Source organism: Micromys minutus (assembly GCF_963924665.1).
Source record: "Micromys minutus genome assembly, chromosome: 7".
Classification (NCBI taxonomy): Eukaryota; Metazoa; Chordata; class Mammalia; order Rodentia; family Muridae; genus Micromys; species Micromys minutus.
The window spans coordinates 49,160,909-49,177,623 of NC_137976.1; the positions used below are offsets into that span (position 1 = coordinate 49,160,909).

Consider the following 16,715-nt stretch of genomic DNA (forward strand, 5'->3'; position numbering starts at 1 on the left):
ATCATGTGTAACTTTCATTTTTTAAGCAAATCTGTTATAAGGATAAGTGTTAGAAAAAATATCCAAGATGTTGCTATTAAATATCTGGGTGTTGTCTTGATGGCTCCTCCCTTTGGAAGAATCCTAAAGCGTGTGCTTCGTGAGCCTTCAAAAAAGATTATGCTACAAAATGTGGGTTCTGTATACTTCGGTTACCTTGACTACTGGTTTTCCCTAAGCGTGTCTCTGATGGTTGTGTATGTGTTGGCTGATTTTGTGTAACAGTTTGACTGGGCTGGGGATGCCCAGATGACAGTAACAATATTAGTTATTACTGTGCCTGTAAGAATGTTTCTGGAAATGGTTAGTATAAGAGTTGATAGAGTGAATGAAGAAACCAACACCACTGTGGTTGCATACGCTATCCTATTATCAGGAAATCCCCTACGATCCCTACCTTATCCATTACGTCTTCTACAAAGTAAGCATACCCACCCTCCCTCCCTCCCTCTCTCCCTTTAGTAACTGATGGTCCAGCTCACTCATGGAGGAGGGTACAGAAGTCAAAGGAAATTGAAATGCTCCATAATCTAGCTGCATCCGATTCCAGCTGACGACTCCGGCCTCATTTAATCAGTCAAGGATCTGCTGTACAGAAGCTGTATGTAGTGTATGGGGGAGTGGGGAACAGGGTGGGAGCAAGAACAGAACTCAGACCCATCTGAGTTGTTAGGCAAGGACTCTGCCACCATATCACTTTCTAGCCTGAGACATGGACTTTAATTAGACTTTCCTAGAGATGCAAAATTCTGGATTTCTCACATTTTATTAAAATGATGGGACAAGTCTGTTCTGTTTTTCTCAAATGTTTCCAGAGAAATTAATTATATTTAAAGCAGAACTTATAATATTTGTGTGTGTGTGTATATATATAATGCTGATATTATATATATATATAATTGAGAAAATTCTCACTTTTTACCTTTAAGTGTTTTTCTTTTAGGTCTGTGTATAGAAGGAAGTGTGACAGAGCTAAGCGGTAATATCCACCAAAGTCACATTGTGCAACAGGTCCCCTGTGGGACATTTATTAAAAGGGAAGGTGTGAGGGGGAACAGAGGCTGCCTCTGGGTGGAGGAAGGGGGAAAGGAAAGGGGGGAGAATCAAGGACTTTTATAAGGGCTATGGCACATTTGCTGGAAGACATGAGCTAGGAGACAATAGGAATATGTCTGTCACCTCTGGGCAGCTAGAGATGATGTGTCCTGTTGTCATGGTCCCTTGGGGCTGACCATGGAGATGTCTATTGGTCTTATTGTAGCCAAATTCCTAGAGCTGGCCACAGGGATGCCTGAAGACCAACAGAGTCAACCTAGTAGGGTAGAGGCCAGCTTACTGTGAGACTGGCTCTGAACTGCTTCTGGTTGCTGGACTGGAGAACACATCCCTCACTGGCTTTCTGTTCTTGCTCTCTTTGTACAATGTTGCTTAGAGTTGACTATAAATGGCTGTCTGTAATCATGGCAGATGATAGTTTTGGAGCCTTCATTCAGTCCTATTGTGTTTGGGCCTGTGGTGAGGCAGCGTGCCTCTGGCAAGAGGAGTTGATAGTGGAAAAACTGCAGGTCTCATGAGAAATTAAACAGAGAAAGATGAGATTTAGAGTTCCAACATCCTTTCTGAGGGCATATATACCCAATGATCTAGACCAGTGGTTCTCCACCTCCCATTTGCTGCAACCCTCCTACTTCCTTATCCTTCCCAAAGAGTTCCACCAACTGGAAAACAAGTACTCTAATATCTGAAGCCGGTGGAGACCATTCTCATTCAAACCTCTACAGAAGTCTGCTGCCAAGTATTGCCCACCAAAAATTTTTGCCTAGTAAGTAATACAGTTTAGAATGTTAATAAATTCATCACTTGGAACAGGAACAGGAAAACTAATGTTTTTTTTCATCCACTACAACACACACACACACACACACACACACACACACACACACACCTTTTTACTAATACAAAAGCAAAGACTATGGCTAAGTTCCAAAATAGTTACATTAGTATGATTAGAATGAACCTACTCAATTAACAATGGGAAAATATTATCTAAAGTAACTTGCTCTCTATTGATTTAAAAATATCTTGATGGAAACATTTTTTTTCCAGAACACAAATCATTCTAAGAACTCAAACCTCCTACATGCCTAGCATTTGATATTTAATCTCCAGATCTCTTTAAAGAAATTTGTCAGCATGGTAGATAACAATCTTAAAGGAAGCTCAAAGAGACTTCATAGAGAGAATAAAACAACAAAAACAACACACAATTCTTTGGAGACATTCTCTAAAGAAACATTAATGTGATATATGAAATTAATGTAGATAGATAGATAGATAGATAGATAGATAGATAGATAGATAGATAGATAGAAATAAAATTCAATGATTTGGAAAACTACCCAAGATGGTCATGGAAAATATGTCTGTCACTTCTTCAAGATGATAATATAGTGATTCTCATGTATAATATCTGTACCAATAGAATGAATTAGATAGAAAAGTAACGCAACATGTTGCATGTGTTAGAGTCACAAACCTGTGCCAATGTGAGTTATAGCTTGTATAATTATTTAACAGGAAAGTGGCACAAAAAATTTAAAATATAATTAAAGACAATTTTTCATTTCCCTAGAGAGATAGCCCAGAGGTTAAAGAGCACTTGCTGGTCATCCAAAGGACCTGGATTTGGCTCCCAGAACCCATGTTGAGACAATCACAACGTCCTGTAACTCCATTTTCAATGGACTCAACACTTTCTTCTGATCTCTGATGAAATCCATGCATATGTGGCATACACACACTCACATGAAAATAAAAATAAATTTAAACTAAATAATTTACTTTGACAGTTGTTATTATAATTCAGGCAATTTATGTGTGGGAATTTCTACATATTACTCCCCATATAATACCCCCTTCAACCCTACTATTACCTTCACAGTGCAATCCATCTTAATTTTAATATGACCATTTTCATAATCAATCCCAGGTACTCAAATAAACTCCTTTTCTAGAAGGCATTCAATAATGCTTTTGAGACAGGCTCTATATAGTCCAAGCTGGCCCCAAATTTTGTAAGTAGCTAAAAATGGCCTTTAACTTCTGGTCCTCCTCCCTCTACCTCCCAAATGCTACCATTCCACATACTGCATGATGCTTGGTGTTTTAGCAAGTATATTGTTGTTGCAGTAAATATTAAAAAATATATAATTGGTTTATGTCTTTACTGGCCCTGAGGGCTCACTCCTCAGGCCCCACCCTGATACAGAGCAGAGTGCACCTCTGGTGCCCAGTCTGAGCCACCCCCATGGCCCAACTTGTCCTCACAACTCCCTTCCCTGGCAGTTTTCTACTGCCTGTTCTCTGCCTCTGTCCTGGGATGCTTCCCTACCCCAAAATCCCACATAAATACAACTCTACAGCCCAATAGCTTTTCATTCAGGTTTATATATTCAATTCTCAATCCACAAACCTCTACACAACAAGATTACATCAAATGACAAAGATACAAACTGCTCTTCTATATGAGATACTAGACCTATAAAATCCTTAATGTTCATAGCTATTTAACACCAATTAATATCACCTGGGTCTAGCTGGTCCTTGGGAACCTCCATCTTGCCATGACCTCCACCCTCCATCCTCTGACCTCTCAGACCTCTCCTTTCTCCCTCACCCTGCCCAGTCACTGGCTTTCCTTTATTTTACTAATTAAAATGGGAAGGTCCACTTGAAGTCACCTCTTGAGTACTTTACTGGGCAGCCTTTCTTGGGGAAGTGGAATTAACATTAAAATACAAACAGCTTCAGGACAATCTACATATTGTAATTGCTGTGGTAAAGAAAAGGAAACTGAAGTTAAGAAAGGACCTTTTGTAAAAACAAACATTAAATACTAGCCCAGTATCCAAAAGCAAGTTTTCCCAGTGTCTCTACTCTTAATATCCAGGCACCCAAAGTACAGTGTATCTAAACTAGGATAAGAATTGATCTGTGTGAGTTCGGTACTTGCTCACTCTCTGACATCCATGATTCTGTCTACATGCATGGGCTTTACAATACTTACCTTCTTGGATTAGATGGAATCCCTAAACTTGATACCTACTGGATTTACAAAGCTCAGAATCATTTGGAACCAAACAGCCATTTGTTTCAGAGACAGACAGCAATGGAAAAATAGCTGTGATGATCTGAAAGAATGACAAAAATCTCTTCACTGATCTACCAACCTTCTTCCTGTCCTTAACAGCTAAGCCTAGCAGAGTATAGTCACAGCATTTACTCACTTGAATTTTAGTGAAAAAAATCTTAGCTCTAAATCTGGGTGTGGTGGTACATCACTCAGAAGACTGAGACAGAATGATCACGAATTTCAGGCCAGTCTGACCTATGTAATAGACTCTGTCTCAAAATTAAAGCCACTTTTTTTCTGAAGGATGACCACAAATGGTCCAATTAGTAAAGAAACAAAGCATGGAATAACATCTAGAAGGAAGCATTCCAGACACACATATGCAGCAACACAGGGGTACATATGCTTCTTACATTAGTGGGAGAACTGCGACTGTTTTTTGAAACTAGAAGATGCTGAAGATTTTCACTTACACTTTAACAGGATTATGTTTGCTATTATATTGGGGATACAAATAAAGAAGTAACACGCAATTATACACAGCAAGATTGTGTAAGTTATAGCATTTATCTAGGTGAGAGACAATAGAGACTTGGAACATGATGCTAATGTTAGGGTCCAAGAATCGTCAAAAAGTGATACCCCAGACTCAAATAATATGCAACAGCAAAGAGCATTTATTTAGCAGAATTCAACATGCAAGGGTCTCCCTATTTAGGAATGGAGACCCTCCAGTGTATGTTCTGCAGGGTCAATTTAAAGTCTGTTAGGGTGGAAGTGGGTATCTCTTACCTTTTTTTATTCTTGATTAGTTAGCTCTATCTCCAGGGATATGAGTCCTTTGTGATTGGTTAGGGCTCTGGTGGTAAGACATCCTTGGATTGGCTGTCTGCAGCTATGGTTGGCTGACTACAGGTTTCTGAATCTGGGTTTTCATTTCTGGGAAACAGAAACAAGCCTAGACTCCCAAACTGCCAGTTGACAGCCTGTCTTGGGGTCAGCATGTTTCTGGCTAACTCAATCCTCTAACAGTGTAAAATTTGTAAAACTTGGTAAAGTCTCAATTTAGGGTGTAGTGAAGATTTAAATAAGCAAGATGGCTGACAGATTAAGTGTGGGCACTAAGAAAAGAAATCATATTTTTCCTCCCCCAAGAAAGTCTGGGAAGTTTGACTAGATCAATTGAAAGGGTACAGTTGTCATTTACTGTGATGGGAATGAATACAAAAATAACAGAACAAGGGAGAAGGAGAGACCATTAGGAACTTCATTTTGGCCATGTCATGTTGTGCATACACTCTATGTCTTTCTGATTTATATTGTGTTTCCTCACTAGGGCTAAATTCTTTTCTCATTCTTAGCCCACACCTCTGATGTAGGAAGCTAGATTCTGACTCCTAATATTTCCTTCACAGTGACAAAGCACCAGGAACCAAGATGTTGCCAACCAGGTTTAGAGTTATTACTGAAACCTTATTGCCAAGTCCCAACAGATGTGATCTTCTCCAATACTGATTTTGGCTTGATGTTCCTGAATTTTCACAATTATTTGTACTCTTTATAACTCCTGTGGCAATTCTAACGGGGTTAGTTTTCTTAACCCCTCCCCCATTCTAGTTTTCTACTCTCTCACTAGTAGGTCCGTTATATATGCCTCATCTTTGATCTTCTGCTACACTAGAGATTAGGGGAGAGTTTGATCACAAGTGTCCATGGAAAACACAGCATATGTTGACTCTAAGGTTTATGTGCCTGGTATATGCAGATGGTTTAAAAAATAATGGAGTGACAGAGCACAGAATGATTAAATGTTTGTGGGTGGCATGAATGAGAATGCCCACCCCCAGCTCATATGTTTGAATACTTGCTCCCCAGTTTGGGGAACTGTTTGGAAAGGATTGGAAGGTAGGGCTGTGTTGGGTGGGGAGCATGTATTTTGAGGCTTCAAAGGCCTCTTGCGTTCCCCGTCCGCTTTGTTTCTGGCTTACGGATCTTTGTCAGTTCTCAACTGCAGCTCCAATGCTGTGCCTGTCAGAGAGATACAGTCCCTTCTCTGAAAACGAGTTGCTATTCCAACCACATTTCTCACCAGCTCATTTAATTTTGTAAACATGCTTTTCTCAGTGATGTGAACTTACGATAAATGTCAATCAACACTAAAACAACCGGAAACAAAAAGACAAAACTTGGAATCCACTAAAGTTTGTTGCTATGGCTCCTTCCCTTCTGAGACCCAAAGATCACAGGACAAGGTAGATTTTTCGCATCTGGAAACCGCTGAAGACCAGAACACACCAATCTGATACATAGTTGGTAAAGCCAAGGTGTTAAAGAAAGTCAGTGGGATTTCCCCTTTCCGTCCAGAGGTGGTGAGAAGCTTGAGCAAGCGAGAAGGCCCTACAAAACTACAATTCCCAGCAGGCTCCGCTGTGCTCTTGTACAGCCCAAACACTCTGGAAAAAAAAACCCAATCGCGAGGATTCTGGGAGAGAAAAATGGCCGCTGCTGGGTTGTGGCATGGAATGGGAAGGCTCCATGAGATAGCGTCAACACGTTGGCCTTGGTCCCGGGTTTACAGCACGTCCCCTGCCTTCGCTGAGGTGCTAAGGATGCCACAGAAACAACTAACGAAAGTAGTGTACCCGCTGCGGGAACTGGAGCAGTACCTCGTCGCGGACTCTAGGCACGGCCTTATCGAACAGAGACTCTTCGACCCGAGCACGGAGGACATTGGGAGGGCGGAGAACATCTTCGCCGCCACTGCCCGGAACCGCATCGAGTACCTCAGCTCCGCCGTTCGACTAGACCACGCCCCGAATTTGCAGCAGCCAGAGGTGAGATTGACCGCCCTGTCTACTTACTGCAGGTGCAAGAGCTCGAGTTCTCACCCAACGAGAAAACTTTAAAACAAAGGAAAACACTCTGTGGATGCATCACCTGTGTGCAGTGCCCGTGGAGGACCACAGTGAGCCTCAGTGTGGGTGCTGGGAATCGAACAGCCCGTGCCTTGTAGTTTTACTTCAATTTATATGTGTTTTGCTTGCATGTATGTCTCTGCGCCACATGCTTGCCTGTTGCCTTCAGAGGCCAGAAAAGGCATCGGAGCCCTCTGGAACAGGAGTTTCAGGCAGTTGTGAGCACCCATGTATACTGGGACTACAATCTGTCAGCAAGTGCATCTAACCACTGAACCATCTGTCCAACCCCCAAAATACATTTAATAAATAAACTACTTTTCAGTTTTGAGAATACTAAGTACCCCATTCTCCTTTCCTCCTTCTCATACTAGGTGTGTTTCATAGGCCGAAGCAATGTTGGAAAATCCTCTTTGATAAAGGCCTTATTTTCCCTGGCCCCTGATGTAGAAGTCAGGATCTCAAAAAAACCGGTATGCTGGGTGTCTGTTGAATTTATAAAATGAGACCTAAGTATTGGCAGGTGCAAGAGATCATAATTGCTAAGTTTCTTTAAACATGTAATAAGGTAAGACCTCATTAGTGTCTGTGTATTTTCTGAAAAGATGGAAGTATAGCTGAATTGATTTTAGTAGTCTTGCCAATATCTAAAGGAAAGCATCCTTTTATCTAAATCTTTCCTTAGTTGCCAAGTTAAGTATTTCATTGCTGTTTTTCTGTTTCCTTCTATAATAATGTGGCTAGTTCTACATTGGTTGTAGGGTTTAAGTTGCTTTGTGCGCTATAGTCTTTTATACTTTCTCTATTCATACACGCATACATTCTTGTATATATTCCAGATGTATGCATTCTTTTACCCAAGGCCGCATTGCACCTTTCTTCACAGATAACTGCTCTACTGGCCTTCTATTTTCTCCTTCCTCCTACTTCCTTTTCGATGATGCAGTCAACTGGTATCTAAAAGAACCTTTTCTCAAAACTCAGCCCTGGCCCTACTTACCATAGTGTCTGTCTAACAAAACACTTCCACCAGCTGTGATGCTTTGTTACCTCATGAAGGTTTAAGGTCTTTCATGAAGCTTTTTGCTCCGAACTTCATGTAGTAGAGTCTCTGGTTTCATCACTAAGGATTCCACTCTTCACCCCGCTCCTTCCTCAACACATCGCCAGCTAAACTGTGAACTCTAGATAGGATGAATTTCATTCTTATATAAGAGAAGGATAGAGAAGGCATATTCTTTTCATTCTCAATACACAGTTCTAAAAACAGTTTCTAACAGGTAGACAAGCTAACCAAGAACTTAACCATCATTTATAAAAAGTCCTCTCCTTTAATAGTTTCTTAAACAGTTGACTTTAGTTTGTTTTGACTTTCCCTTTCTGTTTCATGCAAAAGCACAGGTAGCCATATTTTATCTTTGCATCAGTTTTAATTTCACTGTTATAATTGTGGCGTTGTACATTCTTAAACAATTATTTATGAGGACACGGATCTGCACCTGCAAAACATCTTGGTTTACGGAAACACTGGTATGCAGATGATGAATACGGGCTCTGGATCTGGGTGTTTTAAGAATCTGTGATAGAATAAGTGTTTGATCAGCACTGTAAGTCATTCCTCTGTATGCATTGTTCATCAGAGAACCAGCTGATGGCAAACATACAGCCTAAATCTTCATAGACAGCAAAATAGGAAAGATCTTAAAGTATTTTGTCCCTGTATTTCTAATATGAAATGTAAAGTTTTTAAGCCAAACATTTTTTTAAATTTGAAAAGATGTAATTATTGGCGTTCACTTCTCTCCACCTTTTTTCTCTTTGTATTCACAGTAGTTCAGAATATATACTTAAACTTTTAATAAGTATTTGTTGATTGAATACTTATGTTGATGAATATTTCTAGGCATGAAATAAAGGACATATTTTAAGCCAGATTTTTTTTTTCATTTTATCAGGGGCACACAAAGAAAATGAATTTTTTCAAAGTTGGAAAACGTTTTACTTTGGTGGACATGCCAGGGTATGGATATAGGGCGCCAGAAGACTTTGTTGACATGGTAGAGACTTACCTAAAAGAACGAAATAAGTAAGGAAATTTTCTTCTTACACTTGTTATACATTTAGCCCCAAAGCACTTTTGAAAATCAAGGGCATTCTACACATGACAGATAACTTGAGATTTATCAAACACCTGACTCGTAGGTGCACGTTATCCTTACATAACTCTACAGTATTGAGAGCCAGGGTATACACTGCCTGCTTAGCTTCTGCCTAGCTCAGGGAAGTCTTCATTTATTTTATCAGGCTGAAACTATAAAGAGTATTCCATAGTTAGTTCATCCATTTTTTTAAAAAAAAAAAACCAAGCTCTTGGCTGACTAATTTGGAAAATGTAGCTAATTGATTTAAATAAACTTCAGTAAACTCTGTCCACTCAGTCATCACAGACTCTGAAAATGTTATATATATTCTTTGTTCTCCACATGTAATCAAGCAGTAATCTGTTCCAAGGAACACACAATCTGGAGGAAAATAATGTTAGGCTTCTGAAGTGTAAAGAGGTAATTGTTAAAAAGGCCTAGGAATGTAGCTCAGTAATAGACTACTTGCCTAACTTGTTAAAAGGCTTTGGACTTGAACTCAGCATCACACATTTAAATATATATATATATGTATATATTTAAAAATAAATATGTGCATGTCTGTATATATATATATAAGCATTTCATTTCTTACAATTTTACATATAAAAGATGCAAAATTAAACTAATATTTAAAATTATAATAATTTGGGCGGCAGGGATGGCTCAGTGGTTAAGAGCACTGACTGCTCTTCCAAAGGTCCTGAGTTCAGTTCCCAGCAACCACATGGTGGCTCGCAACCATCTGTAATGGGATCCAATGCCCTTTTCTGGTGTGTCTGAAGACATCTACAATGTACAATATACATAAAATAAATAAATCTTTGTAAAAAATTATAATAATTTGATTTTTGTCTCCTTTTTCCATTAGACTTTGTATAAGGTCTTACAGGAGAGGGTCTCGTTTATATTTGTTTCAAGTCTCAGTCAGCTTAATATGTTCTTATTGAGATAAACTGGAAGTACACCGAAGGGCATTGAGTCCTATTACACTGCAGGATGAAGCTCCTAGGATGAGAGAGGCACATGAATGAGTATATCTTACATCGCCATTAATTTTCTCTCTATTCTTACAGTTTGAAGAGAACATTTTTATTAGTGGATAGTGTTGTTGGAATCACAAAGTTAGACAATATTGCCATAGAAATGTGTGAAGAATTCGCATTGCCTTATGTGGTAAGTGTTTCCTTAGACTTATGGTGGCAGTTAGAAATCAGTTTGGTATACATTTGAATATGCAAATATACTCGTTAGTAATGAGCAAGTATTTCCTCAGAAGGGAAAGGACTGGCTGGAGAGATGGGTCCATGGGTAAGAATGCTTGTTACCCAAGCGTGAGGATGTAAGTTCTAATCTTTAGCACCCATATCAAAAGCTGTGTGACCACAGACATGCCCATAACTCTGGTGCTGTACAGGTTGGAGATAAGAAGACCACTTGGCTTGCTGGCCTATCAACTGAGATCCAGATTCAGTGAGAGGCCTGGCCTCAAAGGAAACAAGCAAGTGATAGGATAGACACATGTCCTCCTCTGGCCTGCAGAGGCTGACATACATGCACGCGTACTCCCACATGCACACACTTAAACACACAAGCATACATCACACACAGAAGTTCTGTGACACTTTCATCTTTTTTTCTTTCAGCTTTTGAATCTATGGAGTGTGTGTATGTACATGTGCATATATGTGTATACCACATGTATGGGGATACCTTTGAAGGGCAGAAGAGGGAACAGATTTCTCTAAAGTGGAGTTATAGGAGGTTGTGAGCCACCCACTGGGATGATGGAAACTGAACTACTCAGCTTCTGAAGGAGCATGTGCTCTGAACACAACAGAGCCATCCCTCCAATCCGAGCTTTTAACATTACAGTTTTTCAAGCTGTTCATTGAGTGCTCTTAGATGCCTTTGCATCCATGATGTTTTCTATGGCAGCACAAACACCTGTCCAAAACATGTTACTAGCTCTGACCAGTTCTTGCTCTAGTACTTATGAAGATGTAACCAAAACTGCAGCAGAAACTTTGCATGCTAAAAACATTCAAAGAATGTAATTACTCATGCTTTGACTTTCTGCTGCTACTTTGTAGTTAAATAATAACATTCTAGATTTACCGAAATTTACAACTATAGTAGATATACCCAGCCAATAACCCAGTCTCTAATTTTTCTTTTAGAGTATTACATGCAAAATTGATCTGTTTAGTTCCCAGATATTTTATGTGGCTCAGCTACGACATATTAACTTAAATGCTGTAGACTATAAGAAATATTGTAATCACACGAAATAGCTAATATCAGTTATAAATGTTGCTCAGTGGTTCTCACTGATCTTAGTCCAAGACGTGGTCAAGTGTAGTAAACACACTGTTAAGTAGCAGGCATGGAGTGTACACGTTATATGTGACATAGATTAGCTCATTTCATCAAAGCAAATTTTGGCTTGTTTTCATTTTGTAGATTAAAAAGTAGACAGAAATTGAAATTTTTACTTGAACCAACTCAACCTAACTGAAAGATTGTAGTTAAAATGTATAAGACTATACTGTTAAATTTTATTTTTAATACTTAAATTCTTTTCCTATAGATGATATTAACAAAAATTGACAAATCTTCCAAGAGTTATCTTTTAAAACAAGTGCTCCAAATTCAGAAGTTTGTCAACACGCAGACACAAGGCTGTTTTCCTCAGCTGTTTCCTGTAAGGTGAGAGTCAGACTGTTCTAATAGCATTGCGTACTAAAAGCCTTTGCCGTGAAATCAGCGCTCCTGGATGAGGTATCACTTGCTCCACCGAAGTTTTCAGTAGTCTGCTAGCACTTTATTCTGTTCTCTTTATTCAGGCTAGCTCTTCCTTACAGGTACTTCATTCCCTTTCTGCTTCAACCTAGCTCAACCCTAAGCCATGGCAGAAATAAAAACTTTACTTTTCAAACCCATTTTTACTATTAGTTTTGTCTGTAGACACATGCACGCAGTGCTGTGCCTGTGGAGGACAGAGAGCACCTTTTGGATTCCGTTCTCTCCTGTCACCTTGTGGGATCTGAGACTCAACTCAGCTCACCAGGCTGCCAATCACACTCATCTCCTTAGTTTCAAAGAAAACTACTTATATTTATGGTTAAAAAGCTCGTTCAGGCCATAACAAATCAAAGTTTACTGAAAACTTACAGGAAAAAATTTTCCTTTAAGACTGTAGAGCTGAGTTCAAGACCAGCCTTGACTACATAGTAGGACCCTCTCCCTCAAAATAATAATAATAATGTTACTTAAATTTTTAATACAATACAGGCTTTTTTTAAAGAAGAAAAATGTTTCAAGTTTGAATTTAGACGGTATTTTCTGAGCTGGTAAATTTGGGGACTCTGATGTGGTTTCATGACAAACTTGGGTTTTTCCTTCTGTTATGAATCTTGGGTACAGTAAGTACTGTGTGCTGAGACAGATGGAGAATCAATCTCTGGTTTCCTTGCTTTGACTTGTTTGTGAAAGGCACCGTGGTAATTTGTGAGAAAATAAGAAACCAAATCACTATTGTAGGTGAAACTGTCCCCTTAGCAGCCATTTTAGTCCTATCAGTCTAGATCTGTTGAAACTGAGATGACAAATGCTTTTGGGATCCCCTCCTTAATCCTACAGAACACTCTTCTCCGTCACCTCCATTCAGGTCTGTCCTATTCCTTTGCCTTTATCCTACAAGTGCAATGGGAATCCCGGAGGTGGAAGTAAAGTCTAATTTCTCCCAGAGCCCTTGGCATTGTGGTAGAAGACAGCCATTTATTTTAATGTTTAGTATGAAATAAAATGAGTCTAGAAAGTACACAGTTCAACTAGCAGATCATGGTTACTATATACCTATGTTGAAACAATGTAAATTTTAGTTCTGTAAACTTGGTTTGAATTGACAGCATGATGTAACCAGGGAAAGTTAATAATTTGGGGAGCTACAACAGTAGAATTATGGAGTTCCCAAAAAGGGACTGATGATGCAGTAGCCTCTGCTGTGCACACAACCATAAACCAAAGACATAGAAATGTCAGATTGTACCTTGACAACTAGAGCTCGATCTGTATAAACAGAGAGAATGGGGGAGGCATTGCTACACACACAGCACACTTCACTGACCTGCCTAGAAACATGCCCATTTCTCATAGACAAGTGAGAAACAGTAATACTGAATTTCTTGTCAGTCAGAAGTGGCAGGGTTAGGATTAAGATCCACATTATTGGATTCCTGGTATTTTTTAAAGGGCATTTGCCTTTTACATGTGCCTGGAGTTACTGCTGCCATACATATTTACCACATGTGGCCAAGGCCCTGAAGAAAGTCATCTAACACTCAGAATCTATGAATTGAGACATGGACGTCTGCTCTTGAAAGAATTATAGCACACCAGTCATTTATAGAAATTTGTTCACAGAGATGTTTAGTCTGGAAAGGTGTGACTTTGAACCTTCAGACAACAAAGTGATAATTTCCATGCACAAACTCTGGCCCAACTTGATAGAAAGGTGTAACTGTAGTTTCCATACAGATTAATATTATGACTGGTATATTTTATAGATGATATGGGGAAACTATATACGTAGGCACAGTCTAGTTCTGTATTTTTTGTGAGTAAATCTGCAAACAGAACTGACTCAGGACAGAACTGAGTTGAGAGAACCAGTGCACATGAGTAGAGAGCCAGGCAGTGTATGAACCTCAAGCTTGTGTCTTTCCTCTGAGTTGTGTCTGCGAAGTTGGTAAAAGGCGGCATAAGGCTGTTTTCAGCAGGGCAGTTGCTAACAGAACTGGCCCCTCCAGGGCAGACTTCATCCTTAGACGTCAGTGTGTAGTCATGCCTGAGACACCTCAGTTCACTTCTGAATGGATGGAAACAGACACATACAAGTCACAGTACATGACAATTTATTTTTAACCTAAAAATATTTCAAGGTGGTTAAATTTTTATCACAGAGACCACATTGATTATCTCAAGGCCTGCTCTGGAGAACAGGTGAAAGGGAAGATGTGTACAGCACGTAGAATCCTGAAAGAAATGGGTCCCATGGTTAGGTCATCAGATTTATAGATGCATGACACTGACCGAAGAGAAGGCAGATAACAGACTAAAGCGTTACCCTCCTACATGAGATCCTCAGAGTTTGTGTGAAAAAAACAAAACTTTGCACTTTGGCTACTTGAATTGAGATCTGTTGCAGTCTCTGACATAAGGAAGAAAATCAAGGTTTTTTTGTTTTTTTTTTTTTTTTGTTTTGTTTTGTTTTTGTTTTCACAGTGCAGTAACCTATTCTGGAGTCCATCTGTTGAAATGCTTTATAGCAGATATAACAGGAAGTCTTAAGTAAATGCTCACATAGTAGATGACGTTTCAAAGTTCTTCGTGTCGACTGGAGTTAAAACACCTAGAAGAATGCCAATATTGTTTTAAATATTGTGCATCTTGAAGGAGATTCGACTTTAAAACCTGCATTCCCTGAAGCAAGAACAAATGTGTTGCGGGTAAGGGTTACAAATAATTAATTAAATCAAATTGTTCATTAGGACAGATGCTAGCTGGCTTTTCTGTTTTAACTGACAAGTCCAAGAACATATACAAATCCATGAAGTGAGACCCTGCTTCTATGTAGAGGTTGGATAAAATAGGTTTTTCTCTTATAAATGCCCTGTCTTTAATGCTGCAAATATGAACTAGGTAAAGGAGAGGGTGCCTTCTGTAAAGCATGCATATGAAAGTAGAAAGTAAATGACCCCTGTGAGTGGAGACTGCTTTACCCGGGATCTGCCCCATATGCAGCCACCAAACCCAAGCATTATTGCTGATGCCAAGAAGTGCTTACTGGCGGGAACTAGATATGGACGTCTCCTCAGAGGTTCAGCCAGAGTCATACTGATACAGTTGAGGATGCTTGCAACTAACCATGAGACTGAACACGGGGTCCCAATGTGAAAGAGCTAGAGAAAGGACTGAGGGAGCTGAAAGGGTCTGCAACCTCATAGGAAGAACAACATTATCAACCAACCAAACCCTCCAGAACTCCCAGGGACTAAAACACCAACCATTGAGCACACATGGAGAGACCCATGGCTCCAGTTGCATATGTAGCAGAGGATAGCATTGTCTTATATCAATGGGAGAAGAGGCCTTGGTCCAGTGAAGACAAGTCTTGCCAGTGTAAGGGAATGCCAAGGCACTGAGGTGGAGAGGGTGATTGGGAGAGGGAGCACCTTCATAAAATCAAGGGGAGGGGGATGGGAGTTGGGCAGGGAAAGGGGAAAACATTTGAAATGTAAATACAGAGAATATCCAATAAAAATTTTTCAAAAAAAAGTAAATGACTGTATGTATGCTTATAACTCTTCTTCCAGTTTTTATTTGAATATAAAAAAATTATCAAAACTTGCCAGGCCATGGAAACACCAGTCATGAGAGTAAACCACAGGATTGATCATCAGAGTCCAGGGTTCAAGTTCTACTTCTAGTGTCCTTGGGAAAACCACTTATGTTTCTGTGGTGGCTATCAAAACCTTAGCCAGAACTTGTTATGGAAGCTAACAAGTTATACTGATGACAGCTGCATGTTTACAAACCCAAAGCAACCACAAAACAGCAAAACATATGGGCTTTTATCACAGAACACATCTTACCTTGAAAGAAGTAGCAAAAATAAACAGGAACTAGATTTAAATGAAGAAATTAACTCACAAGTCAGTGCAGTGGTTTGGAATCAGTGCTAGAGATTCCAAATGGGAGCACTGGTTTTGACCTGCAGTTCACAGGAGCTATAAAGACATCAATTCTTGAAGTACCTCAGCATTTCAGCTCAAGACAGCTGTTAGAAGTCATAGCTGTGGTTAAAACTCCACTTTGTAAATGTTTCCACTGCTCTGGAATTGGTAGATTTAGTCTTTTACCCTAACTAGCAAGGGGAAAAAAAAGTTTTACTTTTTTTCACAAAGCAAAACATACATGACAAAATTACATTCAAAGCCATCCTGCAAAAAGCGGAACTGTCCATCCAAGCTTCCCACAGTAGCAGACATGTGAGGTGGCCAGAAAAGGGGGCCGTGAGGTAGGACTGCCTGCCCAGCATGCCAGGCCACTACACAGACACTGGGGCTTGGTCTTGAGGGACTTTCTGAGCAGTGTCAAGACATGGACTTCCAGTGCAAAGGAATGTAGTTCAGTAGTAAAGCAAGGCCTGGTACATACATATGAAGCACTAGGTTCCATTCCAGAACCCAGAGGATGAGGTGGTTACACACCTCTTCCCAGTTGTACATGCCCAAGCACCCAGATTTATATGCTTATACATGTATATAGATCATATACAGATGTATACAGACAATATCACACATTCTAAAAAGCCTAGAAACCAGGACAGATCCAGCCCTGCTCAACAGGTCAACACAGCAGTGTCAAGGGGATTTGAAAGGACACAAAATCTCATATACTGCACTTATATAACTGGACACCTAA

At 39.7% G+C, this 16,715-nt stretch overlaps 1 protein-coding gene across 1 annotated transcript; it reads left to right on the plus strand.

Annotated features, from left to right (window-relative positions):
- Positions 1 to 6,666: 6,666 nt before the first annotated feature.
- GTPBP8 (GTP binding protein 8) lies at positions 6,667 to 15,592 on the plus strand (the record flags this gene model as incomplete). Its single annotated transcript, XM_080918884.1, has 6 exons — positions 6,667 to 7,005; positions 7,461 to 7,559; positions 9,042 to 9,172; positions 10,304 to 10,403; positions 11,818 to 11,936; positions 14,514 to 15,592. 6 exons carry the CDS (start codon positions 6,667 to 6,669, stop codon positions 14,581 to 14,583), a joined length of 858 nt encoding a protein of 285 aa, XP_080775010.1. The 3' UTR covers positions 14,584 to 15,592.
- Between the last annotated feature and the right edge of the window lie 1,123 nt (positions 15,593 to 16,715).